Below are 17,028 nucleotides of genomic sequence, written 5' to 3'. Positions count from 1 at the left end.
AGTAAATAGGATGAAATTCAATAAGGACAAATGCAAAGTACTCCATTTAGGAAGGAACAATCAATCAGTTGCACACATACAAAATGGGAAGTGACTGCCTAGGAAGGAGTACTGAGGAAATGGGTCTGGGAGTCATAGTGGACCACAAGCTAAATATGAGTCAATAGTGTAACGCTGCTGCAAAAAAAACCAAAAAACAAAAAAAAACCCCCAAAAATGGAACGTCATTCTGGGATGTACTTGGAGGAGTGTCCTAAGCAAGACAAGAGAAGTAATTCTGCTCTACTCTGCGCTGATTAGGCCTCAACTGGAGTATTTTGTTCAGTTCAGGGCACCATATTTCAGGAAATAGGTGGACAAACTGTAGAAAATCCAGAGAAGAGCAACAAAAATGATGAAAGGTCTATAAAACAGGACCTATGAGGAAAGACTGAAACATGATAACAGTTTTCAAGTACATGAAGGGTTGTTACAAGGAGGAGTGAGAAGAATTGTTCTCCTTAACCTCTGAGGATAGGCCAAGAGCAAGGGAGGTTTAGGTTGGACATTAGGAAAAACTTCCTGTCCAGGTGATTAAGCACTGGAATAAGTTGCGGAGGGAAGGGAATCTCCATCCCTGGAGATTTTTAAGAGCGGGTTGGACAAACACACAGCAGGAACGGTCTAGTTAATACTTTGTCCTGCCATGACTGCAGGGGGCAAACGGCTACCTGTAGGACTTTGCTGCATGAGGCAGCAGTTTTTTTGCAACAGTAGTTTCTTACAACCCGCTGCAGGCAGTACATTTCTACAGGAAGCCGTTTCCAGGCCACCAGCGGGCGCACAAAGAGCCCAGGGCCAGGCCTGCCGACGGGGGAGCTGCTGGGGCCCGGGGATCCGGCTCCCGCTGCCCAGCCCACTCCTCGATCCCCGCCGCCGCGCGGCCATGGCGAGCTGGCAGCTCCCCTGGACCCGGCTGCGGCTGCGGGCGGCCCCGCGCCCGCTCCCGGCCCCGCTCCGGCGCAGCGGCTCCGGCCCGGCCCCGCCGCGTCTGCCCGGCGCCCTGGCGCGCTCGGGCGGCTTCGTGGGGGGCCGCTGGGTGCAGGCGGCCGCCGCCTTCCCCGTGCTGGACCCGGCCAGCGGCGCCGAGCTGGGGCGGGTGGCGGACTGCGGCGTGGCCGAGGCCCGGGCCGCGGTGAGAGCCGCATGGGAGGCTAGGCCCGGCTGGAGCGCGGCCCCCGCCAAGGTGAGAGCCCCGGGGGAAGCGAGCGGGATCCGGCCGGGCGAGGCAGACGCGAGGTGAGGGGAAAGCCCGGCCCAGGGAGCCCCCCCCCCCCGCTCTCTGGGGGACAGGGACCCACAGGCGGGAGCTTTGAGGGACGGTGTCCCGGGCTGCAGTCAGGCCCTCCCCCACCCCCTCGAGGGTGAGCGGGGCACGGCAGGACCTTGGGAGAGTGTGATGTACTCTCCAGGTGCGCCCACGGCATGCCCGCCTCTGCGGCTGTGACCCCGCAGGAGAACCAGGCCGGCTGCCCCCTTGGCGAGCAGAGCCCAGGGCAGGGTTGGGGGCTTAAAGAGCTCCAGTGGGCTTGATTCAGCTGCCTCTGTTCTTGTGTGTGGTGTATTTAATCCCATACTTCGCCTGGAAGCGCTTTGGGGCAGGGACTGGTGATGTGCAGCAGCAGGTGCAGCCCAGGGAGGGTCTGACAGGCCTCTAGGGACAGCTACTAATAGGTCTGTCATTAATATGAGGGGTTGGTGGAGACAGTTAGTAGGTGGTGCTTTAAATTTAAAAGCTGGCTTGAAGGCCACAAGTCACCTTACACATACCTTAGAACAGTGGTTTGCAACTCGCGGTACAGGTACACCTCGGAGGGGCAGGGGGGTACACAGAGGTCTTCCTTGGGGTTACATCAACTCATCTGGTTATTTGCCTAGGGAAGTCAGTACAGACTAAAATTTCGTAGAATAACTTGTTTATACAGCTCTGTATAGAGAGTGTGGCTCTTTTAAGACTTCTGAACGCATGCTCCACACCTCGTCCCTCTCAGATTTTGGAAGGCACTTCAGATTCTTAAAGCTTGGGTCGAGTACTGTAGCTGTCTTTAGAAATCTCACATTGGTACCTTCTTCCTGTTTTATGAAATCGGCATTGAAAGTGTTCTTAAAATGAACAACATGTGCTGAGCCAGCATCCAAGACTACTATAACATGAAATATATGGCAGAATGCAGGTAAAACAGAGCTGGAGACATACAATTCTCCCCCAAAGAGTTCAGTCACAAATTTAATTAAACCATTATTTTTTTAACAAGCATCAGCAGCATGGAAGCATGTCCTCTGGAATAGTGCTGAGGCATGAAGGGACATGAATGTTTAGTATATCTGGCATGTAAATACCTTGCAATGCCAGCTACAAAAGTCCCATGCCAACGCCTGTTCTCACTTTCTGGTGACATTGTAAATAATAAGTGGGCAGCATTATCTCCTATAAATGTAAACATACTTGTTTGTCTTAGCGATTGGCTGCACAAAAAGTAGGACTGACTGGACTTGTAGGCTCTAAAATTTTACATTGTTTTGTTTTTCAGTGCAGTTATGTAACCAAAAAAACCAAAAACAAATAACCAAAATCTACATTTGTAAGTTGCACTTTCATGGTAAAGAGATTGCACTATGTGTATGAGGTGAATTGAAAAATACTATTTTGTTTCTTTTTACAGTGCAGATATTTAATCAAAAATAATATGAAGTCAGCACTGTTCAGTTTGTATACTGTCTTGTAATTGAAATCAATATATTTGAAAATGTAGAAAAACATCCAAAAATATTTAATAAATTTCAATTGCTATTGTTTAACTCAAAAATTAATCGTGATTAATCGCAGTTTTAATTGCACTGTTAATCGCGTAAGTTAACTGTGATTAATCGACAGCCCTAATTTTTATATCTGATTTTATAAGCAAGTAGTTTTTAGGTGAGCTGAAACTTGGGGTACACAAGACAAATCAGACTTCTGAAAGGGGTACAGTAGTCTAGAAAGGTTGAGAGCCGCTGCCTTAGAAAAAGTGTTTTTTGTTTTTGTTTTTTTCAAAAGCATGTCCTCCTTTTCTCATTAACTGTTTATAAGCAAGTAGTCCTTTACATACATCTAAAGCATGTGAAACTGACTGCCACAAGATATTGAGGCCAAGGGCTTATTAGTTTCAAAAGAGGTAGACCTGTATACAAATAGTCACAGTGGGGAGAATATATATATGAGTACACACACACGGATTTTCCTCTGAAGCACCTGGTACTGTCTGAAAGAAGTTGACTGACTGAAAGGACCGTTGTCTATAGTGGTATCACTAGCCCTCCAATACAATTTTGAATTCATGTCATCCTTACTCCGTTATCTTTTTTCTATTTGAACAGCACACATTCATTTATACATAAAGTATGAAGTTAATTCAGTTTAGTAACATTCTTATCTATAAAAAGAAAAGGAGGACTTGTGGCACCTTAGAGACTAACAAATTTATTTGAGCATAAGCTTTTGTGAGCTACAGCTCACTTCATCGGATGCATTCAGTGGAAAATACAGTGGGGAGATTTATATACACAGAGAACATGAAACAATGGGTGTTATCATACACACTGTAAGGAGGTATTTTTTTTCCTTGCCTAGGAGAGAAGTGTGTTACTTCGCAAATGGTACAGTTTGATGATGGAGAATAAAGATGACCTTGCTAAGATAATTACAGCAGAGAATGTAAGTTTTACATGTAAAAATGTGCTAATTTCAGCATTTTTCAGGCCTCTTTGCCAGCAAAGGACCCCTTTGGCAACAAAGGGTCTTATCCTGAGTGGTAGTATGTACCCACAACTCCCAGGCCTTAAGCAAGAAAGGCACATTAGCTATAGAATTTACCATGTAGGGCCTGATCTAAAGTCTGTTGAAGTAATGGAAAGACTCCTATAAATCCTTAGCCCAGACTCTGTCCAAAATGTATGTAACCTGGAATCAAAGTGCCATTTACTGTGCCTAGCACAATGACTAAGGCTCCTAAGTGCCATGGTTACACAAATAATAATAAGAGTAAAAATAATGACCTAAGTGACTTTTTTCAATCACTTTGGTCTCTTTGAAGTATTTCTGCATTGTGATTTAATCATAGGGGAAGCCTCTGAAAGAGGCAGAAGGTGAAATTCTTTATTCTGCCTCCTTCCTGGAATGGTTTGCAGAAGAAGCTCGTCGCATTTATGGTGACATCATTCCACCTTCTGTGAAAGATAGAAGGATCTTGGTGCTGAAACAGCCTGTTGGAGTGGCAGCCATTATCACCCCTGTAAGTGCAGCTGGATCTGTCAGACTGATTAAGGACTAACTTAGGGCTTTTGGCTCAGCTCTGAGAATGGGGTAGCATATACCGCCATGGCCCAGGAGAAATCCCCCTGAATCCCCCCTGGCCTTTTTCTGCTCCCCACTCATTTGTTCTGGGTGGACTTTACTCCCCTGCATGGCCAAGTGGGACAGAGCACACGCTCTAGATAAGATATGAGAAAGTTACAGCATTGGTCTGGATGCGTTTCTACATTGAGTTACGTATCATGAGACAAATAATGGCTTTTTCATACTGAAAATACATGTCATGTTTTTGGTTTTCATGTTCCTAGGGGTATGGATTTGTTTCCTCATATCTTTTTTCTCCACCTACTCTTAGCAGCAGGTGCACCCCCAAAAGGTTGAAGTTTTTGAGTTAATATAGGTAATACCAGTTTCTCACAGTTGTAGAAATCTCTCTGCCATTTAATTAGTCGAATTTTTAGAGCATAAGAAAATTGGTAGTGGCATTATATACACAGTATTTTGTAAATGCTGCCTCTTCTCCCCTTTTCTATTTTTGAAAAGTATTTAAATGTGAAAGTAAAGCAAAGTCTCATTCTTATACAAGATTTGTTTTGATTCTTCCTAGGAGTTGCAAAAAATAGCTAGTTATTTGGGCAGAGAGGGAAGTATGCAGCTTTTCTGATTTTTCATTGTATATTTCTCTCCACCTAGTGGAATTTCCCCAGCGCTATGATTACACGAAAAGTTGGTGCAGCTCTGGCAGCAGGCTGCACTGTGGTGGTGAAGCCTGCGGAAGACACACCATTATCGGCATTAGCACTTGCTGAGGTGAGCTTTTGCGCTGGTATTACATTAGCAATGGATTGTATCTCACACTAGCAGTATGTAAACAGAAAGTGAAGTGGCATTCAAACATAACTCTTGGCTACAGTCTCACACAGAGAGAGTACAAATTTATTCTGTTAAGATGGTGGTTTAGATTTAATAGTTACCTTTAAAATAAATAAAAACGTTGGAATATATTATGGGCATATTAGGAGTATCTTCCAGCATTGGCCTAGCTTTGCAAAAGTCAGCTTTAAATTTGAATATCTTTGCTTTAATTGATGTCAGCAACAGCCTATAGCAATGCCAACATGTAATGTTTATGGGGCCCAATATTGTGAATTGCAGAGCACCCTCAGCTCTCATTGACTCAGTGCTTATGTCTTCAGAGCAAATTTACAAATACATATATGAATATAAAAATATTACCTACCTGATCCTTATACAAAGTACATTATTTTGTAACTGCATATTCACTGTTTCTCATTGCAGCTTGCAAACCAGGCTGGGATTCCAGCAGGAGTATTTAATGTTGTCCCCTGTTCCCAACAACAAACCCCAGCTGTTGGGGAGGCCCTGTGCACTGATCCTTTGGTAGCAAAAATATCGTTTACTGGGTCCACTGCTACAGGAAAGGTACTTGACAAGATGGTGAAAGTCTGAAGGGTTTTTACTGAAAAGCAAGGGGAAGTGTTTTGAGGGGAGAAAGGTGTATATACAACATTTTCCTTTGGGGTGGTTCTTCCCCACACTGCAACAAACTTTCTTCCTTTCTGGCTGTTGAGGGCTTCACACAAATCCCTGTTAAGTACTTTTCCTTGAATTACTGTCCATTTAATCTGGTATCTGTTAGCTTTTTAGAACAGTGGTAATCTTCATCAAATTACAAACTGGAATGATGCACAGCAGTTACTCAGGAAAGTTCAGCTCCAGAAACTGCTGTTTCAGGTTACGTGATGACTTGACTCTAATGGGAATACCTCAGAATGTGCTGCTCAGTAATGTAGTGCATTACTGAAAGAAGGGAAGGGTCATGAGGTGAAATCTTTACTTAAGGCTAGATTCTACTCCCTTTACTCTGCGAGTAGTCTCATGGAAATCATTAGGACTATTTGAGGAATAAAATACTAGTGTGGGGGGTTAAGATGGCAGAATCTTTCTCTTAACAAGAAAGGGGCATTTTCTAAAATGGTCTGAGGAGGAATGGGATGACAGCGGGAAGGGTAAAATTTAAACTGTATATCAGGAGAAAAATCTTACCAGCAAGTTTTATTACAATGTGGAATGATCTTGCAAGGGAAAGTAGAAGCAGCTCTTCCCTGAGTTCTAGTTAAATAAAGGCTGGACAAAGTAATTGGGTGAAATCTTGGCCCTATTAATGTCAGTGGGAGTTTTTCCACTGGAGACTTCAATGTAGGATCAGATTGCCTGCTTTGGCAAGGGAATGGGAAAGATGGACTATTGACTCTGTGGCGAATTTGTAGGTTCATTATGGGAGTTCAATCCCCACCAGAGTTAGTTCCCCCTGCCTCTAAATTCTGATTTGTTAGTGAACTGATTATTTACACACTTATCCTGTTTGGTGTCTGCTGTATACTTGTAGATTCTGCTGCATCACGCTGCTGGCACTGTGAAGCGGGTTTCCATGGAGCTTGGGGGGCATGCTCCATTTATAGTGTTTGACAGCGCTGATGTGGACCGAGCTGTTGCAGGAGCTCTGGCTTCTAAATACAGAAACTCGGGGCAGGTGAGAGAATTATTTTTCTACCTTGCCTATTTCACGTTTTGGAGCATGAAAGAGCCCTATTTTTTGTGATTAAGCTATTTTTGCCTAACTTTATTTGCTTGTGAAAGGAAATATGCTGGATTGAAAAGATGAGTCTACAATGCCAGTTCAGTGCCTCTCTGCTGAAACTGCCAACGAGGGTATCCGTTTCAGATGATTTTGTCATATGGACATTTCACAAGCAATAAACTCACATGAATTCCTGAAGACAACTCTCATTTCAGGCCATTAAAGTAGACACTACAAAGTGTATTTAGCTCTGCTTTAAATTAGTAGCTCACAGTTTTGGGGCAACCAAACCTGTTTGTAAGGATGTTTGTCAGGAACAGAGTCCCCGATAATGTCATGGCAAACCTGGTGGCTGAACTTTGTGACTTTGTCCTCACCCATAACTATTTTACATTTGGGGACAATGTATACCTTCAAATCAGCAACACTGCTATGGGTACCCGCATGGCCCCACAGTATGCCAACATTTTTATGGCTGACTTAGAACAACGCTTCCTCAGCTCTCGTCCCCTAATGCCCCTACTTTACTTGAGCTACATTGATGACATCTTCTTCGTCTGGACCCATGGAAAAGAAGCCCTTGAGGAATTCCACCATGATTTCAACAATTTCCATCCCACCATCAACCTCAGCCTGGACCAGTCCACACAAGAGATGCACTTCCTGGACACTATGGTGCTAATAAGCGATGGTCACATAAACACCACCCTATGCCAGAAACCTACTGACTGCTGTTCCTACCTACATGCCTCCAGCTTTCATCCAGACCAGACCACACCACACGATCCATTGTCTACAGCCAAGCTCTACGATACAACTGCATTTGCTCCAGCCCCTCAGACAGAGACAAACACCTACAAGATCTCTATCAAGCATTCTTACAACTACAATACCCACCTGCTGAAGTGAAGAAACAGATTGACAGAGCCAGAAGAGTACCCAGAAGTCACCTATTACGGGACAGGCCCAACAAAGAAAATAACAGAACGCCACTAGCCATCACTTTCAACCTCTCCAATGCATCATCAAGGATCTACAACCTATCCTGAAGGACGACCCATCACTCTCACAGATCTTGGGAGACAGGCCAGTCCTTGCTTACAGACAGCTCCCCAACCTGAAGCAACCACACACCACACAACAGAACCACTAACCCAGGAACCTATCCTTGCAACAAAGCCCGTTGCCAACTGTGTCCACATACCTATTCAGGAGACACCATCATAGGGCCTAATCACATCAGCCACACTATCAGAGGCTCGTTCACCTGCACATTTACCAATGTGATATATGCCATCATGTGCCAGCAATGTCCCTCTGCCATGTACATTGGTCAGACTGGACAGTCTCTACATAAAAGAATAAATGGACACAAATCAGACGTCAAGAATTATAACATTAAAAAACCAGTCGGAGAACACTTCAATCTCTTTGGTCATTCAATTACAGACCTAAAAATGGCAATTCTTCAACAAAAAACTTCAAAAACAGACTCCAACAAGAGAGTGCTGAATTGGAATTAATTTGCAAACTGGATACAATTTGACTTAGGCTTGAATAGAGACTGGGAGTGGATGAGTCATTACACAAATGAGTCATTACATGCATTCCCCATGTTTATTCCCCACCTCCACCCCTCACTGTTCCTTACATGTTCTTGTCAACTGCTGGAAATGGCCCACCTTGATTATCACTACAAAAGGTTCCCCCCCCCCCCCCAATTAACCTTGCAGAAGAAGCAAGTTTTAGGTGGATTTTGAAAAGAACCTGATTAGCATTAAATAATTTCACTAGTCAAAGTGAGGGGACAGCATGAGAGAAAATGCAAAGACTGGCCTGGGAGAAGGAAATGAGGATAGTAATGAGGCTGGAATCTTTGGTAGAACAAAAGTGGTGAATGGGGACATGACAACATGAAACAAGACCCAAGATATAAACCAAGACAGAGCCATGTAGGATCTTATATGCAAGGCTAAGGAATTTAGACTTGATATAGAAAGTTTTCAAAGGGGGATAATGTAGCCTGACTTGCAAAGGAACATTTTAGCAGTTGTGTACTGGAGAACATCAAGCAAAAGGTTGTAGTAATCAAGGCAGGAGGAGAAGAGGGTATAGACAGAACAAAGGGTCAGAGTGAGCAGGTGTTCCTTCCCCAAACCTACAAATCCAACTTGTAAAATCCAGACCCTCCTTCATGTGGGATTTGGCTGACTTAACACAGACAACAAGATAACAGAAATATCAGCTCCTACCTTTGCTTAGATGCCGAGTCTGCTACTTAACCCACATCCTGTATCCTTTGGTTAGAGGATAACTCCCACCACACCTCCCTTGTATCCTGGTAGATACATATATCAGAGAATCCGTGGCACCCACTTAACCCTTTCCTAGCAGGATCCACACCTGCTAACAGGGTGACGGTGTTTCAGGGAAACACTTCCAGCTTGTTAGTGTTTGATTTTCAGAGTGTTGTAATGAGAGAAAGGAAAACCTTAGTAACAGCCTATGTGGGTGAAGAGAAGGCATGGAAGGAAGTGTAATGGTAACTAGTTACTGTGCTGTAAAAAATGGGAACAGCACTAAGCTTTGTCTTGTTATTCTTTCATGTTTGTTTTCAGACATGTGTTTGCACAAACCGGTTTTTGGTGCAAAAAAAGATCCACGATGCATTTGTGGAAAAATTTGCCAAAGCCATTGAAAGAGAGCTACGTGTAGGAAATGGATTTGATGAAGGAACTACCCAGGGGCCATTAATTAATGAAAAAGCAGTGGGAAAGGTATGTGTGTGTGTGTGTGTGTGTGTGTGTATATATATCAAAATATACTGATTTCACTTCTGAAATTGTAATTTATATTTTTAGGAAGTATTAAACACATTGTATACCCAGTTTTGTCTAATACCTGTTTTGTAAGACTATATTTGCCACTCTACCTGGAATGGTCCCTTACAGTATATGCTATTTACTTAATCTGTTCCGCCTTTCATTTTGCGGTGATGCTGGGAGTACCTTTTCCAGATCTCAAGAAGAGCTCTGTGTGGCTCAAAAGCTTGTCTGTCTCATCAACAAAAGATATTATCTCATCCATTTTGTCTCTCTATATTTGCAGAATGTATTCTCTCCTCAAAGCCCACAGTGATGTGAACAGGAGTAATTACAGCGATCATTGCCTTGTTAAACTAGGAAAAGAAAGGGGAATAATCTACCAAGAGCAAGCCTTTTTTCCTAATTATATTCTGATTGGTATTTTTTTGGAGAACATTTGCAAAAGCTTAACAGACTGTGGGGGTTGTATTGGGTATATTCATGTCTCTAGGTAGCATGACAGTTTTTGTTTTGAACAGTCTGTTTTTGTGTATCAAAACTAAGCAGAAAAATAAATTAAGGCTAAAACTATTGGGGGCTCTGAATGTGGAGGGCGACTTTTAATTTTGTTTTGCATTTGTACATTTTAGGTATTTTCCTAAAGAAAGGTGCATTTTCATTTATATAAATAGTTATATTTCTTAACATACATTTATTCAGATTCTTCATTTTTTACATTTTTTTATTATATGGAAAATGAGGAGTGGCATTGCATTTATTTATTAGATGATGATTTTTTATTCCTAATTTGTGTGAAGATGCTACAGCCCCGTAGGTGCCTATCAGCATCTTTAGGTTCATAAATATCTTTGAAAATCTGGCCCCTCTCCTTCAAATTTCTAGAATTAGTAGAGTTCATCTTCTCCCACCTGGGTTTTTTTGTATTATAGTTCATAGATTGGAAGAGGAACACAAGCTTTCCTACTTTTTCAACTCCCAGTTGGTTTCTTAATTTGGATGATCCAAAAGAAGAAAATATATTCTCTGCACCAGCTGGCTAAACTGAATCCAAAAGTAAAATTAAGGAAAAAGCTTTTCTGTACAACAAGAACTGAAAGTACTTGCATTAGGAAAAATGTCAATACCACCATTCACTCTGTTGTAAAGAATGAAAATAATATAGATATTTAATGCACCATATGACATTGACATATTTATAAAGCTTGAATTGACCTCAACAGTTAAAGATTCTCCTCCCCACCCCAATTCTCTTTACATTTAAAAAGTAGCACTCTTTAACTTACAAAAATTTGCAGATGACTCACTGGTATAAAGTAGGTTTTTTTAATTCATTTTTTAAAAATGATTTGAATAGATTGTAGTAAGTTTAGGCCTTTACCATAGGTTACCATAAATTCAAATTTAATTTTAAGGTCTTGTTTTTAAAAATAAAAATCTGATTTTATATCTTTAAAAATCCATTTTTTAAAAAGAAATCATCAGTTTTTGTCCACTCGGACTGGTGTTCATAGAAGTTAGTTTAATGTGCGTTCTGTTCACGTTAGAGAATAGATGGAGATATGGTCTCTCCAATACCATCTTGAAGACTTGCTATTGTGGGCTAGTCTACACTGGCAGCGCTTTAACGTGGCTTGTGTGGTCACGGCAGAGAGCTCTCCCAGCGCTCTGAAAAAAACCATCTCCACGAAGGGCGCAGCTACCAGCAATGGGAGCGCAGCTACCAGCAATGGGAGCGCAGCTACCAGCAATGGGAGTGCAGCTACCAGCATTGGTGCACTGTCTACACTGGCGCTTTTCACGCCCCTGAGCAAGAAAGTTGCAGCGCTGTAAATTGCCAGTGTAGACAAGCCCTGAGATAGGATAGTTTTCTTCTGTCAGTAGGTAAGCACTGCATGGTCTTTTGTATCTCTCTCTGACGATGCTGACCATGAATGTGTGGCCCTGATCCTGCAAAGACTTACAGATGTGCTTAACTTTCCTTGACTTCAGCAGGACTAATAAGCCTCCGTAAAGTTAAGCATTTATGTAAATCTTTACTGAATTGCAGCTCTGCATTGCAAGTGATCCTGGTTTGTAAATCTAAAATTCAGGTTATGTTCAGGAGGAGAGATGAAAATTCAGCAGAAAGGGAGGTTTTAAGCAGTGTCTCAGTCTCTAAATAAGGAGCAGAATAAACCCTTTTTGTCTAACGCCTTGTTTAATTTTGGGGAATCTTGTTGTGTATTCAAGGAAAAGAAGACCAAACCTTTACTGCTAAATGCTAGCTTGATATCTCTTGTTTTGCTCATCTCAGGTGGAGAGACACATTAGCGATGCAGTTTCTCAAGGAGCATCCATTGTGACAGGAGGGAAACGGCACAGTTTTGGAAAGAATTTCTTTGAGCCTACTCTGCTCAGCAACGTCACAACAAACATGCTTTGCACGCAAGAAGAGACATTTGGTCCCTTAGCACCAGTTATCAAGTAAGATAATCCATTCTTCAGATTAACATAGAGAGAGTTTAGTAAACTTCAAAAAAGTATTTTACTTCATGTGAATAAGTATACAATCTGCATAATTATTATTATTATTCTTCCACAGTTTTTTTTTTTTTTTTGGCTTCTGATGAGATTACTTCTCTCTCTCTCTCTCTCGGATTTTTACTTATTAAAACTGTACCTGTAATTTTGACCTGTAAACTTTTTTTCAGTGAGATTTTTTTTTAAATGGCACCTGCAGTTTAACGAGGGAGGATAACAGTAAAGACCATCAATTTTCATGCTCCTTTAAGGGACCTGAGAGCTTTTGCATTTTGTCACATGACCTAATAGTTCTGTGTTTCTCTGATCCAAAGTACCCTTTGGACAATTTCCCCTCTCTAGCAGTCTTTTTCTCTATGAGGGTTTTTTTTTTCCCCCCTCCCCAGTATGATTGAACCTGGTAGGACTCAGTGGGGCGAAGATTTACGAATCTTTCTCAGATGTGAGATCTTGTCAAGACAGCGAAAGTGAATGGCGTGTTTAAACCACATTTGTTGACAAGTGTTAACACATTTTAAAATTTAATGTAACTCAAGGGAAATGGCAAAAGCACCCTGGCTTGAGACCGAAAATTAAATAATAAAACACTAGAAATATACCAAGGAGAACAAACCTACATTCACTTTGTCCCATTTGCAGTGAGGCTGCTTCTCAGTATCCAGAGACCAGGAAGGCAGTAAGGATTACTTCCTTTTCCACCCCGCTATGTTGATTGCAGGTCTCACTGGTTCTCTGTTTCTTTATATTGACAGGTTTGATACTGAAGCAGAAGCTGTTGCTATAGCAAATTCAGCCAATGTGGGTTTAGCAGGTACGTTCTCCCTTTTCAGACAGATACACCACTGTGCAGCTACAAACTTGAGCTTAGTGTTGCAGTGGTGTGAGATGAAGAATTTGATTTTGATTATTTCTGTTTGCTAATAAGCACCTTCCCCAAAACCTTCTGCTGCCATGTCCTTTTGATTTTTGTTCTATGTTAACAATATATTTTTACATTCATGTGACAGGATATTTCTATTCTCAAGACCCAGCCCAGATCTGGAGAGTTGCAGAGCAGCTGGAGGTTGGAATAGTTGGTGTTAATGAAGGAATAATGTCCTCAGTGGAGTGCCCTTTCGGTGGTGTGAAACAGTCTGGCTTAGGACGAGAAGGTTCAAAATATGGTATTGATGAGTACCTAGAAATAAAGTATGTCTGTTTTGGAGGCTTATAATAATTTGCAGAAATGACACAATCCACAAAGGCCTGGAAAATAATGTCCTGTTTGGGGTGGACTGTCTGTATATTAATGTGAGTGTTATCCTCTTCAAATCCAAGTAATGCTGTTGTGTGACTACATGTAGAGAGAGATGTTTTATGTAGCTCTGTGCTGACACTTGTAAAACACAAATATTACTAGTTACATAGATTTAGTAGTAATACCCAATAGTTGAATGACACAGTGCCTCTTAGATGGGGGATGAGGGAGGAATAGTTTCTGTTATTTGGGTTACCTTATGTAAATAGGAAGAATTTGGAGATTTGTGCATAATGAAGATCATAATTTCTGTTCTGGAGGACATAGGCAATTTTTTTTCCTTCTGTCTCTCCTAATATTCACGCATCTGTGTAGGGAGTGGAGAAGTGTTGGGGAGGGTAGCCTGTCCTTCATGGTTTTGTGCCAAATATGCACTTAATTCTCAACTTGCTAACGCTGTTGTATAACTTTTTCAGATTGCTTACTTTTATTAAAGTTTGCAGGAGAACTTGGTGCTTGTGAAGGGGAGGAATTAGTGGTAATGGCTGGAGCCAGGCATTCTTACAGGCTAGTGTGCAGCTATGTCAGTATACATCACTGCTAATTGCAACACCACCTGCTGTTGCAGCTTTGCCCTCTCCAGAGCAGACATCCTAACTTATGCCTAAGAGCTTAGTAGTTTCAGGAACAGATACACAACCTGTGCTACCACGTAAACAAGGGCTGTAAGTCGCAGTAGTGTGTATAAACTGGTTGCCTAATGAGTCAGTGGAGCTTGGGGGATGGCTAGCTTAGTGTGTAGTAGAGGAATGAGAGGACTGTATGCATGTTGCAGGGACACTCTGCTGAGCTGTTCGGGGGTGGGGGGGGGGAGAGGGGAGAGATTTATGTAAATGAGCTCCACATGACAATATATATCCATTCATTCCCCTGTGCAAGACCAGTATGACCCCACCTGGGAAAGGGAAGAGAATGGTCATCAACATAAATGTTGCCAACCAACTTTTTAAGGAGTGCTTTCCTCCCACTCCTTCAAAGAGCCACTTCAGCTTGCTCAACTACAGAGCCTCAGCAGTACTGCTCCTGTGGCTTTGTGCCTTAAATGCTACCAGGCCCTGGACTGGGCTCCTTGTCACATGGGCAGATGTCCATCGCGGAGTGGGACAAAACCCCAAACTCATCTAACTTACAACCTAATAAAGATTATATAGGTCTTCAGAGGCAGACTTTGTATGTCATCCGCTTAGTCTATGTAGCCTCAACTGAAAGCATCATTAAAAGGTGATGTAAAAGTTCCTTAATGTGAAGCAAATAATGGTGTATTAACATGGTTTTGACTTAAAATAAGCACTTTATTCACCAAACTAAACTTCCTCAGAAGATCCTATAGAAAATTTTAAACTGGCTTTTCAGAGGCTGGGTAGTAGAAGTTGTGTGTGTTCATTTTTGGCTAACTGCTGTTTAGCCAGACTTTTACATTTAATTACAGAATGAAAGTGAGCTGACGGCTCTCTCTAGATGAATGTATCCTGTCAAATAGACAATGGTATTCAATTAAACCAAGGTAGGGGGAAATTATTTTTGGAATGACACTTAAGTTTAACAGAAAAGCAAGGTGGAGCAGAGCTTCACAGAGCCTTCGCAAGTGAACACGGAGGAGTATTGATTGCTACTCAACATTTTAAATGTTATTTAGATTATTTTTATATTACACTGGGTGTGGCTGGAGGTCATTCCTTACTGTCTGTAAAATGCATGAGTGCATTGTGCTGAAGTGATGCCACAAACAGGGTTTGGAAAGGACACTCATTGCCCTTACAGAAGTCCCTAATGCAATACATATAAAAATGAAGGCACTGAGGCTTTATCACCTGCAGTGTGTGCTTTTGGAGTTAATAAGGAGAAGACAGATGTACCTGTTCATATTAACCACTTTTAAACTCTTGTAGATGAGCATACATAGTACCCTGATTTTTTGAGAGCATTGTGTTATGGCATGTATGAAAGTAGGGCAGCTAGAACAAGGTATCTTAATCATCCATTTCTTAATCAGCAGAGGGTGCTGCACAAAAATACAGCCAGTACTTGCTACATCCCAAAGTACTATAGCTTAAATACGGCAAGCACACAGGCAGTTTTATAAGTACCTTAGACAGATGGACTCATCCGTCACTTCAGCCAGGCACTCAAATTGCACTGCTCTCATCGGTTGCCTCTATGTCAGATGCAATACTGTTGGTTGTCTTAAAATTTTGGTGTCTTGTTTTATGAGGCTGGATTTTCTTCTCTGAATAGAATTAAATAAAACTTGAGTAAATTTTTACTCTTTACCCAGCACAAGATATCTTTGAACTGTGTCTGACAACAGGAAGCACAAACCTTTTGTTACATAACTTTAACAAAAAGAAAAGGAGTACTTGTGGCACCTTAGAGACTAACAAATTTATTTGGGGCATAAGCTTTCATGAGCTACAGCTTATGCCCAAATAAATGTTAGTCTCTAAGGTGCCACAGGTACTCCTTTTCTTTTTGAGAATACAGACTAACACGGCTGCTACTCTGAAACCTGTCATAACTGACAGTATCTTAGATTAACTTTAAAAAAAAATTCTTTGTCAAGGTTTCTTCCATGTCTGGACTCCAGTGTTTGAATCTGTATGGTTTTCTAGGTAATGTCTATGTCAAATAGCACAAATTGATCTTTCTTACAAATGTTGTACTCTTATCAAAAACTGTGATCCTTTAAGAAAACATAGACTTGAATTCTTACGTTTCAGTTTGATTTAGTTTGTGATTGTCTAGCTTTTTTCTCATGTAATGTGTGTTCAAAGAACGCATGCTATTTAGCAAAGAAACTGAACTGTTTTCAAGAAATAAATATCTAACACCTGTGAAAGCACTGGATATTGTGGGCATTCACTTTTCTGTGTTAAATTGATTGTTAATTAGGCTGTTTAATACTCAATTGCTGTTTAAGTCCAGGTGCCATATATATTCCAGGTGCCATTACACCCAGTAGCTTTTTAGGTCTGCACTGTTTTTTCTCTCAAGTAGGCCCAACACCATTTCTGACCACCATAGGAATGCTTTTTCAGTAAGTTACCTTACGTAACGCATTTCCCCACCAACATGCATGCCTTGACCAACTTTGTTCAATTGAGCAAAATAAGTGAAGGAGGCTCTTGATCCTAAGGCTTCCCAGAAAGTTGCTCCTGCAGAGGCAATAAAAAGTGTATTGCCATATTGTGTGGCATTCAGCATGATTATAATAGTAGACACATTTGTAGTACTTAATGTGTAAAATTTGCCTGGGATCTGTCAGAACTTGAATTCTGCTTGGAGAAAGTAGCAAGCATGTTGTGCTGCACTTTGATTTGACAGCGAGGTGTACAAGTCTAATTATCTTACACGAGCCAACTAGCTTGCACTCTGCTGCATATTCACTTCCTAAAGAAAACTTGGAAAATCTGCCCTCTTCATAGACACACATTTCAGTTTCTACAATTTAGTACTG

General features: G+C 41.6%; 1 protein-coding gene across 1 annotated transcript; it reads left to right on the top strand.

Annotated features, from left to right (window-relative positions):
* The first annotated feature begins 764 nt into the window (after window positions 1-764).
* ALDH5A1 (aldehyde dehydrogenase 5 family member A1) lies at window positions 765-16,413 on the top strand. Its single transcript, XM_048840001.2, has 10 exons — window positions 765-1,225; window positions 3,650-3,733; window positions 4,140-4,310; window positions 5,024-5,140; window positions 5,630-5,773; window positions 6,741-6,884; window positions 9,551-9,709; window positions 12,051-12,220; window positions 13,030-13,088; window positions 13,285-16,413. The coding sequence occupies exons 1-10, from the start codon at window positions 926-928 to the stop codon at window positions 13,488-13,490; spliced, it is 1,554 nt and encodes a 517-aa protein (XP_048695958.2). The 5' UTR covers window positions 765-925; the 3' UTR covers window positions 13,491-16,413.
* Window positions 16,414-17,028: the final 615 nt, after the last annotated feature.

This window comes from Caretta caretta, chromosome 2, assembly GCF_965140235.1.
Source record: "Caretta caretta isolate rCarCar2 chromosome 2, rCarCar1.hap1, whole genome shotgun sequence".
Taxonomy (NCBI): Eukaryota; Metazoa; Chordata; order Testudines; family Cheloniidae; genus Caretta; species Caretta caretta.
Note: the sequence above shows the minus strand (reverse complement) of the source record. Positions and strands in the feature narration are given on the sequence as shown.